Genomic DNA, 13,126 nt, shown 5'->3' with positions numbered 1-13,126 from the left:
GGAAGGCCAGGAGAATTTTAAATATCGGTTTCGTAATTAGGAATTATACACTGTACAAGCGTCTTATAATTATTTGGAGATGTTTGACAATTAAATGTTTAGCTTTATTTCATGGCTATTTATTTAGTTCTAAGAATGATAAAATCCGATTATCTTTATTACAAAATAAATGACAAAAAAACTTTTAACTTTTTATTATGATTTTTGTAAATAACACGAATATTCCTTTGAAGCTCCGAAGCTCTGAACAGAAACCTTTGATGGTATAATTAAATACACGCCATATTTTTAAACTTCTTATCATATTATTTTCAGCTGCTATAACTGTACTGAATAATTTTCACAGTGACTTTTTACAAATTCTGTTATTGTATTCTTAAATATGAGATATACTAGCGGAACAAGCATAAAACAAAATGGCGGCACTCAAAACAAAATGGCGGCACTTAAAACAAAATGGAGAGTCACAACACGTGGTAAAATTGTACTCTAACCTTCAGAAAGAAGCTGTAGAACCATATATTGAGTCTGTAGAACAGTTTGTTGTTACTTTCCGCTAGGCTACTCCACTTTAGATTAGATTTGTTTGGATTAGATTTGATTAGGTTTTGATAGAGTTGATTATATTTCATGAGAATTATAGGATGTTAGCTTTTAATAGATTTGATTAGATTACATAAGAATATTATTTTAAAGGGACTATACAGGAAAAATGAAAGGGGGGTATAGGCTGAAAGATATTCTCTTTAGCTCTTTATCACGACCCATGAAAGTTATATCTGATGTTCTTGTCTCGAGAAATTGATATAAAACTGTGTCAAATTTATACGAAAATTCATATATATACAGAACTACCATTGGTGAGAATTCTGATGATTTCATACGTACTTTAAATAATATTATCAATAATATCTATTAAAAATTAAAATTAAAATCATAAATAATAATTGGAGAAACCCTAAGTTACAATGAGGTTTCTCTGGGATATCTTCGTTTTCAGATTGGTTGCGTATTTGCTGAATATGGTCTGTTTTAACCTACCATTTCTATACTAAATTGTATTTATATGAATTTTCGTATAAATTTGACACAGTTTTATATAAATTTCTCGAGACAGGAACATCAGATATAACTTTCATGAGTCGCGATTAAGAGCTAAAGTGATTAGCTTTCAGCCTATACCCCCTTTCATCTTTCCTTTACAGTCCCTTTAAGTTATATTGAATTTTAATAGATAAGAACAGATTTGGATAGGGTAAAATAGATTAGATTTGTTCAGTGTACACAGTACACACTGTAAAGTACACAGTACACACTGCACAGTACACAGCACACAGTGTACAGTAGAAAGAAAACTTTTTCCAAAGTTTAAAAATAATTTATTCCGACGATTCTCTTTTTTCTTTTTCTTTTGTTAATCTAAATACAAATTGGAGACTAAAGAAAGAAAATGTTAGTTTCAGCAGATTTCTTTCTTATTATACTTGATGAATACACAATAAATGTATTTAGGTTTAGTACGGGGACATATTAATCAACACTTAATATTTCGTATTTACATATATGAAGCCCCCAATGGTAATAAAAATTAAGGTATTAAAGAGACAGTAAAGAAAATTTCAAATGTAAAGATGGCAATGTCCGATTAACAACGGCATCTTTCAAAGCTTTGTCTGATGATCAAGTATGCATTAGATATCAATGTTTATAAACTAACTTTTTTCCCTGATGGGTTCTGTACTGCAGGAACACTTATGTGAATTAAACACTTTTAAAGCTAGAAAAAAGACAATATCTTCCACATTAACGATAGTTAAAAGGTTTCAAGGGCACCCATTGTGAATCGAGCAGTGCCATCTTTGCTTGGAGGGTCACTTGAAATTACGCTTACAATCCCTTTACAATTTGAAGTTGAGGAAAAATCCACTAATGTAGACTCTGCAAATTACAGATTTGTTAAATTTACATCTTTGTGAAAGATGGGGGGGGGGGAATGGACTCTCTGCATTGAAATAAAACTGAAAATTAACTTACATTGAGAACATAAATGGTGACGTTTCTGCCGGTATCGGTGGGTTGAATCTGCTCCTGTATTGAGTTCGCCAAGAAGTTTGGGATGGTCAGGATAATCGGAACAACTAGGGGGGGAAAAGTTATTTTCAATTGTTTGAATATGTTTAGAATTGTCCTGGGAACAACAGTTTTGTTCTATTGTGTATTGTATAAGGTTGGACAATTTTCCGTTAACAAACAGCAATTTTTTTTGAATTAACGGCTGACACTGTTAACGATTCCAACAATATCTTCCGTTAACGCCGTTTGTAAAATTGAACACATAAACAAACGGAAACTTAGGGAAGGAACAGAACGGAACGATCTAAGAAACGAACAACTACCAGAAAAACCGCGCTAACAGCTTTTTTAAAAGTCTAAACGTGCCCAGTCTTAGTATTGAATATGCCCGCTTTGTGATAAACCGGTTTCCTCCTGTATTTCCCGCATTTTGGAATTTGTGGAGATTGTCTCATATTAAATTTTCATTACAGAATTATTAGATAGTAATAGAAATAACAGCAACAATCGAATCAAAGTTTTATCTAAAATACACATTTTTCCTTATGTAAACGATCAAGAAAAGATACGAGAAATTAGCTATGTATAAGATTTTTATATAATTAAACATGTTATTTTAATTTGTGATCAATGACGTCATGCTTCCCTCATGACGTATTTTTCATTGAAAATTGTATTTTATTTAGACTTAGTTAATCACTCTTTGGCCTTTTATTCAGTCAAATGAATGCATAATTCCATATTTTCCTTTAAACTTAATTAGCTTATGTTTGGTACCTAATATTGTTCATATTTTATTTTTGTTTTTGCAACTGGAAATTTGTAATCAAGTACATAATTCATTATAAGAGTACCATTTATCCTACAGAATGAATATCATTCATATATTATTTATTATTATTTTAATTTAAGAATGGGCGTGACTGCTAAATTTTAAACTTATAAATGTGTATTTAACTTTTTTTTACAAGAACAGTCCATTTTAGAAAAAAATGTCTACTTACTGTAGCCCATGAGAAGAAGCATTTTACACCGAGGGATAGTGCAGAGGGTCACTGCCAGGACATGATGCTTAATCATGATATATCTAAACAGGTTTTCATGTAAACATAGTTCTAAACAGGTTTTCATGTAAACAAAGATTTAAACAGGTTTTCATGTAAACATAGTTCTAAACAGGTTTCCATGTAAAAATATATCTTAACAGGTTTACATGTAAACATATATCTAAACAGGTTTTCATGTAATCGTATATCTAAACAGGTTTTTATGTAAACATATAGTTAAACAGGTTTTCATGTAAACATATATCTAAACAGGTTTTTATGTAAACATATATCTAAACAGGTTTTCATGTTAATATGAGTACAAAGGTTTTATGAAAACATATATCTAAACAGGTTTGGATACATTTAGTAAGTCCATAGAAACAACGGAAGAGAAAGACGACATTTAAGCAATCTTATGTGTATTTAATGTTGCACGAAAGAAATAGTTTTACAAGTATCTTGAAAATCAACTTGGGTCTCTGTTCAGTGTACAGTACACTGCACAATTGCGGTTTTTATCTAAAAGTCGTCTTCCTTTCTCCCCCTGTATACGCTTACCTCCAGATAGCTAGAGAGAGGGTAAGCCAGATGGATACGTTGTGTATGATGATGGTGAAGTTGACATGGAACCAGAGGAACACCCCCCACCCCCAGGAGTACTTATCTTCTACCGGTCTTGAGTCCTGTTTTTTGTACAACTGATTTTTATATAGTATTTTTATAAAACTAAACCATTAACAAATTTTAACTCATTCTTTCAAACTGTATTTAGGGTGACAAAATTCATAAAATATCATGTTGCAAAGATATACGGATTTTGAGGAGATTAATCAGTTCTTTGCCCTATCGAAGTCTTTGTTACAGTGGTAGGCGATTATATCAATACAACAACGGCATGGATATTGGATACACAAAACATAGTTTTCAAGAGAAGCTGTCAATTAAAAAAGCTTATGTTTGATTACTTGTAAACTTGTAATTCGAAAAAAGCTTGTTAACAGTCAAAACTTAAACGAAAAAGTCGTCTTCACAGTATATTGATATAATCGCCTACATATGAGCAGCTGTTTGCTTTAAAGGTGTTATTACCAAAAAAAAAATATTATCAATTGCATTAAATCAAACAAACAAAAAAGAATTAGTTTTTTTCGTTTTTATACTTTTTCCTCAATTCAGGGAATAAAAACCCTCAAACAAATTTCAGGAGAAAATAATTTTTCAGGAGCATTTACACCACTGAAAAATTGGATGGCTTTATTTATGCAAATATATGGAGATATAAATTGTATTGTTCAAAATATGATGGGTCCATGATGGATTGTAGGTAGAAAGATTCTATCCACAATTTGGCCGAGAACATTAATCATTTTTCAAGGTTTTATATATTGAATGAAAGCAACATCTGCATTCTTTACGACAAATTTTTTTAAATAACACTTTCTTATCTTCCTGGACAATGACGGAAATTTACAGTATACAAATTGTGTATTTTTTTTGTTTTTCTAAACATTTTAACGTTGGTACACCTTAATAAACTATGTTTCTACACTACAAAAAATATTCGCCTCCCACCCCATTTTTTACCAAAATACGCTTTTTAACCTTCTAGTATCAATTATAGCTTTAAATTGTTGATTCTTGGGCGAATTAACACTTTTTAAGAAAAACTATGATTTCGACTAAAAAAAGGCTTGTCTATGGTCTCTTAAAGGGACTGTAAGCAAAATTACAATTGACCGACAAAAAGATGGCAAAGCCTGAGTTACAACGGTACCCTTAATAGCTTTGATTGATCTAGTATGAATTATATATCCTAGTTAATGTTTCTTTAAACTGTTTACTTTCATTTGCGGTTTATCTGCAAGAGTGTCTTGTCTAGAAATTAACAGAATTTATCACTTTTCAAGTCAAAAAAAACGACAATATCTTTCACCTTGTTGATCAGATATTTTAGGGTTTATGCGTACAGTCCCTTTCAGAGATGTCAAGTTACCTCATCCAGGAGGTTCATGTGCACCACGAAGGGGATGTATTCCAACATCACCATGACGTCAGCTACCGCTATTCCTAAAAACATGTTTTTTTAGAAAAATTTAATTTGGAAATTCTTTAAACTCTTTATTATTCTAACGTGATGATATGCAAACATGGTTTAAAGAAAAATGGAATCATGTGGTTTAATTAAAAAAATATTTTCAAAAAACCAGATTCATTTTTCAGTCCAAGGAAGGTTTAAAGGGTGTGACCGGCAATGTATGGACTGGAGGTTGTACTGAGTATGCAGTATAGTTATGGATCATTTCGTTTAGGATTCATTTGAGACATATAAAACTTTTCCACGATGTATAATTACTGAGTTTGAGTGCATAGTCGACCTTCAAAATTATGAATTTGGGTAGGTATGTTTTCAGAATCAGTTTTTTATAATTATTAACTAACGAGACGAAAAATAAAGTAAAAATTATAAAGTAAGCTAATTAAATGTTTAGGAACATATTTCTCGAAAGATATTTGTCAATAAATTAATGTTAGAATCAATTATTTCGTTTTCATCATTATATTGAATTTCTTATTTTCTTTGAATTTATTCGCAGATTTCTACAAATTCTTCAAATGTCGTCTTTTCAATCAAAATTCCAGAAAATCCACAGAAAATCTTTTTGAATAATGAGAGATTACAGAAAATAATAATTTAATAAGATTACTTATTTGCGATGATAAGAGTTAATTTTTATTTTCTTAACCTGTTCCTAAACAACTAATCAGTTTACTGCAGAATTTTGTTTACATTTTTTGTCGTCGTTATTTAATGATTAAAGAAACGATTCTAAAAACGTACCCAACCAAATTTATGATTTTGAATCAAATAAATCAACGAAAAAGAAGATTTTTTTTTCATAAAAGATAACATTTTCTCAGAAGAAAATACGAGGGAAAACAAAGATTTGTTGAAAAGATTTGTAGAACAGATGTGTGGAACAAATACAGAAACGAACTAAATACGAACTCTTTTTTTATAATTCATAATATTCATAATAATATCTTTCAGTTTCTTCAGAAAATTTTGTAGTATTTCATACGAAATAAAACCATTAATTGACTTTATTATTCTTTGTTTTGTTTATTTCACTATTTTTGTATGCAGAAACTTAAATTGCATGGTTTAATGATATCTCAGTGCAGGTTGAAACTAATAATGTGTGTTTTATAAAAGTATATAAAAATGTCCGATATTGTTTTGTTTGATCCAAATATATCAGCATTTTACACGTTGTGGATATAAATTGATGTTGATATAAATCTTTAAGGGACTGTACGCGTAATTCCAAGTGTCCTTCCAAGCAAAGATGACAATGCCCGAATTACAACAATACCCTTGACTCCTTTATTCGACCAATAATGAGGAAGATATTTTCGTTTTCTAGGTTTAAAACTGTTAAATTCTAATTCCTTTTATAAATTTTCCTGCAGTAGAAATGCGCAAATCACTTTTTTGTAGAGAACCCCCAATTGAAAATTTTAAACATTGCTTTTTTTCATAATTGATTAGACAAACCTTTCCAGAGAATTGTCGTCTTTGCATGAAGGTTCTCTTAAAACTACGGTTGCAGTCCCTTTACACATATTGTGGATACATTGAATATATATTGAACCAAGGTTGTATATTAAGGTTTGATTTTCTGGATGTGCTCCAATGTACCAGAATATAAATGTCGTCTCCATAGCACTAGAAACTCAAAATCCTCATATGACGTAACTGATTATGACATGACAACGTTTCCTAGTGAGGAGGGGAAGGAGTTTCTTAGCTCTTTACAACTGAGAGGAGGAGAAAACCCTCCCCCCCCTCATCTTCCAACAATAATCATTAATTGTCATATGAGAATTTTGACAGTCCATTGTTATGGAGACGACATTGTCCGTTCATTGGCGTGCATGGAGAGTATCTAACTCATAAACAACCTTGTAAAGAACTGACCTGTTAGAAGAAGATTGATTGGATTCCCCCGCATATCCTTGTGAGAGAGAACCAGGACATTCATCAAGTTAAACAGGGTGCCCAGGATACACACAACCAAACCCAGATATCCATGGATGGGTTTGTATCCATCCTAGAACAATATCCTTGAATTAATTCAAGACTACTCTTGGAAGAAAAAATTACATTTTTTTCATAAATATTGAATATATATATATATATATATATATATATATGTTTAATAATCTATATAAGTTAATGTCTATCTATTTGTATTTATATTTGTATATCCGATCATAACTCAGGAACCCTTTCGCCAATTTGATTCATACTCTGATTGGATAACTCATTATAACCAAAGGCAAAGCTGGTTTCCAAAGAAATTATCCGTTGTTGTAAATTCAAGTTCTATCATTTTTGATCAGAAAAAAAACTTTTAATGTTACTGTTGTGAATTGCGGATTTCAAAATATTTTTTCCGCATTTTAAAATTTTACTGAATTAAATAATTTCAGATAAAAATATTTTCAGATTACATAATTAAAGTCTGATAGGCCATAAAACTTCCCTGGGGCCACGTGAGGCCCGATCGGTTCAGCCGTTTTTACGTTTATTGGATACAAACAAACAGACACCCAGACAAGCTAAATTTATATATAGATTATACGTCCTTTTAGTAACATTCTATAGATCTTTTCGTTTAAGAAGAATATATATATAAATGTAAATATATATAAAGATTAGAGTCCAGATAATCAATTATAGCTTTGTTGGCCCAATACTTTTATATTGTTTTGGATAATTGATAATATAGACAATGAATACATGATTCGGTGATTATATATACATACAATACAACTAGCCTGAGAGCCCAGCATTCCTCTCATAGTTACTCCCGTCGTTTACCCGCAGTTGGTCTTAAATTATGATTTAGAATCTCAAATCAGAATTTCAAAACCAAGCTAGAAGAACATTCCCCTGATTCTAACAATTTTCCCAATCAAAATTTGAAGAGGCTCAAGAGGTTCCTGAGTTATGATCGGATGTCCAAAAAAACAAACAGATAGACACCCAAACATAGATTACTACTTAAGTTTATAAATATTGATACAGTGGTATACGCTGCATAATATAATGTCTAAATAAAAAGAAAACAGATTTTTTTTTGTTAAAAGCTGAAATATATTTTGAGGATAAAGATTTTAATAAAGCTGCAACCAATAATTATATTTTTTAGTTATGATTATTAATACTTTTTTACTAAAAAAGCCTCTCAAACAATTTAAATATTATAGTCAATGTTTTTTTTTAAATTAAAACAAAACACATATGCTTATTTTCACAGATAAATTAAAGGATAAAATATGAAATAATTTTCCCACCGGTTTCTATTTCTGACATTGAATGAATGCTAAAATTGTTGTTAAAAAAAGAGCGCTGAGGACTCTAGCTTAGCAACTTAGAAACATCTTAAAACTTATACTGCAACTGCAGAGGTATTAACCCTAAACATTTAGTGTGGGGGGGCATTTGAGCCCCCCCCTCTAGTTTTTTTTGCTCTTTAATGGACAGGTATATAGGAGAGCCGTAAAAAAAGTGGTCCGTGTAAAAAAAATCTAAAGCTACTGATCTAAAAAGTACACTTTCGAAAATCTCTTGAGCTGGCCTTGACAAATTGAGCTACGAACATGGATTGCAACCTTTACTCTCAGGGGTTTTATTAGTGTTGGGTGGAGGGCGCCCCCTTTGACTATACACAGATTCAGACCCCCCCAGCTTTTATAGGGTTTATGATTAAATAGAAGAAACAAGAGTGTGCACAGGAGTTCTATGGAATTAATTATAAATGAGAAAACAGTGAACAGTTCATTCAACAGTAATTCATTTTAGAAATAATTAAATTCCAGGATTCAAGAAACTGCAGTTGTAAAAATAGTTTATACATTTTCTTGATTAAACAAACAGAAAAGGACAAATCTAAAAGTTTTATAAAATAAGAAAAGAAAAAATCTATAAAAAATTTATTTTTCGTTTTTTGTTTCAACGTTTTTCTCTGAAAATCTTACAAATGCATTGAAAATAAAATATAAATTTACTGTTTCAAAAAAAGTGGAATATCTAATTCACAACAGTACTCTTCATTTTTCCATCTTAAATAAATTTTAAGATGAAAAACTTAAACCCTTTAAACATTTATTAGTTTAAACTTGCTTACCGACCTAGTATAGTCCGTTTTAAGCATTAACTATTTATAATAATCATGATTCGTTAGAGAAAAAAAAGGGTGAGATTATTTTTCTTCATTCGTTTGTTAAACCTACTGATGTAGATATTTAGTTTTTTTAATTAAATAATTATATACAGCTGTTTAAAACTGTCTCTGCATATTTCATGGCAATTTTTTTATTTCATAAATACAGGTATATAGGTATAATAGTATAATAGTATAAAACCAATTGAAAATGGTCAAGACGACATTTTATAAATTCTTTCGATGTCTTCGAAGTTCTGGGTTGCTCTGAGTCTTGAAGGGCACTCTTATTAGAAGGATCCCTTCAAATTGAGTTATTCCTCCTTCTATTTGTAGAAAACATTTAACGGAATTGAGTCTTTGGAACAAAATCAAATATTTAAACCTCAATATCTTTAGAACTCGATGGTGTAAACCTTTGATATTTCAAACTCAGATTATTTGATCTAACAGAATTCATAGTTTGAAATATCTAAGGTCTGCAACATTTGGTTCTAAAGATATAGTGATTAGAAAATCAGAGTTTGTGGCAAAGACTCAATTTCTTTAAAAATTTACTCTTTTACATCTGAAGTTAAACTTACCCTAAGTACTTGGAAGTTACACATCGGTGGTTCTTCATCTTCAGAATCATTTTGAGCAGACACATCTAGTTCTAGTCCCGTGAAGTTCTCAAAGTACTCGATATCGTCCGAGTCGAGTGTCTCAAACATGCTCTAAACATTGTGTACATTGTTAAATATTTCAAACAGTTTTCTTTTGACTATAAGGACATACTCGTGACATATTACTTGGTTTAAGGACATACTCGTGACATATTACTTGGTTTATCGGCGTTTCGCAAATTCTATTATTCTATCCCTTGGGACTATTGGGTAAGAAATCTCGCTTTGCAAAGGTTTTTGTGTTTCTACATGGATTTCATGTCTAAAATTGTATGCAGTAATTCTTTTATTTGTTATTCCTTTAAAATATCTTAGACCGCGATATAAATAAGGCTCTTTATAAACCTCCATCGTTGAGCTTTGTATGCAAATTCTCAGCAATTGGTTTATAAATCATTTGCACGAGCTCATAAAGACGAAAATTGTATGTCATTTTTTATATTACGGTCGGGGAGTGGCATACAAATTTGTCTTGGAAGAAAATTTGAAATTTGTTTTTATAATACAAAATTAATGCATGGGAAAAGGGTTGAAATTTTCATAGTAAATATTCAGCAAAACCTTGATATATATCTTCAGAATAAGGGGAATAGGGAAAGATGGGGTTAATGAGGAGTGAGGGTAGAAAATGAGGGATGAGGGTGGATAATGAGGGGTGAGGGTAGAAAATAAGGGGTGAGGGTGAATAATGAGGGGAGAGGGTAGAAAATAAGGGGTGAGGGTGGATAATGAGGGGTGAGGGTAGAAAATGAGGGATGAGGGTGTATAATGAGGTGTGAGAGTGGATAATGAAGGATGAGAGTGGATAATGAGGGTTGAGGATGGAAAATGAATGATGAGAGTGGATAATGAGGGGGATAATGAGGTATGAGGGTGGATAATTGGTTTGAGGGCGAGGGGTGAAGGAGGATAATGAGGAGAATTGGTAAATAATAATGGGTGAGGAATAATAGTTATGAATAAAGGGGTAAATAAGGGGTGTGGGATGTGAAGGGAGAAAAAGGGGTAGGGGATAATGAAGTATATATAGATGACTTTACAGAATAAAAATGGTTTAATCTGAATAAAATAAATCTCAAAATGTTGGAAGAAAAGATTTATGGACATTTGGAATATTCTTCTAATCTTCTTTTACCGAGGTATTTTCTATTCAAAGTGAAGGAACACATTCTTAAAATATTTAAAACAAAGATTTTACTTTTTAAAATAAAATTTGGAGACAAATTGGGCGTTTAGAGCCAACATTTCTTCTAATAGTTATGCTAAGATAGCATTAAGAATAAGAAATTTTTCGCGGATTACTGTTAAATTTGATAAAAAGAATTAAATTAAAATATTTTAGCCTTGCTCTAAAGATTTCTTCTTATATTTTAAGTTGCTTGTTTGTTTCTTTTTAAATACAGGGTTACTCACAAAGGATGAGGCTTTCCAGACTACTAAACGAAATTTACTCAATCTTTATTCTTACAATCTTGGTGCCATGAAATTGTAGGCTTATTTCTTTCATTGTCCAAATTTTTAGAATATTATTTAAGAACTATATAATTGCACGCGTGAACGCGTGTCCAATCTTTAAGAATATTATATAAAAACTCAATTTTCAGAAAATTATATATCTAGAGTTGCATATCATCATCAAAGTCGCATCCTGTATATTAAGGTAGCAAACATCGCTCTGTTACTTAACCCGTCATTGCTGCGACGCTTGGCCCCTGCGAATTTTTGCTGTAAAAATATCATGTACGGTTTAGGCCTTCCGTGGGAGTAGGGGCTGTGGGTCCAGAATTTTCTACTTCACAAAATGTCTGTTTAAGACAAATTTAATTATTTTCCATGTATCGTAAAAATCATCGAAAAAAGTTGACAACAATGCATTATAGTGTCTGAAGTCTCAATAATTTTTGTAATCCCTGTATATTTAGTTTGTTAAGTGTGTTAAGTGTGTTAAGAAGATTTGAAAGTTAGTAAGTTAGTTCGGAGTTAGTCTAGTATAACAGAGGAGCGGGGGGAGAAAATCTTATTCTAGTCATTACATTTATAGATAATCGAGTAATATACAGGTTTGTTAAATAAATTTTAGTTAACCAAGGGTTCTCAAAACTGAATTGGTCCAGGGAACCCGTGGTTAAGTACAATTTTTAATTTCTTGAAAAAAGAAGCTTTATACAACTTAATCGTATTTTTAGATAAAAAATCGCGTTTTTGTCATAAAAAAAATCGCAGAGCAGGTAGTTTTTTAACTTTATTGTCCCAAGGGAGGGATATATTAAGTAACTTTGCTTCCTTGTGTTTGGTAAATCATGGGTCAGTAATTTTGGCTAAAAGGCGGTAATTAAAGAAAAATAATATCATTAATTGTTTTACGAAAATCGCGCGTAAGTTTGCGACTGTGACCGATTTAAAAAAAAATATGCATTCAATCCTTAATTGTTTTTTGGTTATTACCGTATTAAATAGGAAAAAGAATTGCTTCTTTATTTTCAGTTGAAAATATAATTGTACTATAGATGAAGCTGTCAGAATTCAACCCACGACAAAGCCTTGAAAAATATGTTGTTTTTTTTCTTTCATTTATAATTCTAAATGATAAATAGAAACATCGTTTGTCTATATAAATTCAAGTGCAATAATTACATATATTTTCCTTAAAAAAAAAACATATTTCATTCATTAAATTTGTACAGTTCCAATCATTTTGCAGGTATGAATTTTTAAACTCGAATTTAGTTTTATTCTTCCGTATAATTATTGTCAAAACCCCTGATTATTGGCCTCAAACTCTTATTTTCGAATTCTTAGTTCTTAGCAATTTTTAGTGAAATTCTGAAGTATCAAACTAAGAATTTATCAGTCAAAGTTTGAAATATGAATAGTTTACACCCACCCTAGTATGATTAGTAGTAATACTGTCCATTTGATATCGCCGCTAAATTTCTTTATTTTTCTCCTATTGGTGGATTTTTTTAAAGATAGATAGATAGAATGATGATCGATAGATAGCACTGAAGACACATTGAAACCTAATTAGATAATCATTTTTAAAAAAATTAGTATGTTCCTCTATTATCATCGTTGTTTTATAATTTAATGTTAATTATTTTTTTATTTA

At 30.8% G+C, this 13,126-nt stretch overlaps 1 protein-coding gene across 3 annotated transcripts in view; it reads right to left on the bottom strand.

Moving 5' to 3' along the window:
* LOC111715688 (sex peptide receptor) overlaps nucleotides 1–10,068 on the bottom strand; it is a gene marked incomplete at its 5' end in the record, with an annotated part of 21,607 nt that extends 11,539 nt beyond the window's left edge. For all 3 annotated transcript variants that reach the window (XM_023491047.1, XM_023491048.1, XM_023491049.1), the window contains 7 exon segments: nucleotides 495–569; nucleotides 2,035–2,138; nucleotides 3,078–3,160; nucleotides 3,681–3,805; nucleotides 5,116–5,189; nucleotides 7,102–7,234; nucleotides 9,937–10,068. In XM_023491047.1, the coding sequence (XP_023346815.1) occupies nucleotides 495–569; nucleotides 2,035–2,138; nucleotides 3,078–3,160; nucleotides 3,681–3,805; nucleotides 5,116–5,189; nucleotides 7,102–7,234; nucleotides 9,937–10,068 (726 nt within the window).
* Nucleotides 10,069–13,126: the final 3,058 nt, after the last annotated feature.

Source organism: Eurytemora carolleeae, unplaced genomic scaffold (genome assembly GCF_000591075.1).
Source record: "Eurytemora carolleeae unplaced genomic scaffold, Eaff_2.0 scaffold1849, whole genome shotgun sequence".
NCBI lineage: Eukaryota > Metazoa > Arthropoda > Copepoda > Calanoida > Temoridae > Eurytemora > Eurytemora carolleeae.
This window is presented reverse-complemented; position numbering and strand designations above follow the sequence as displayed.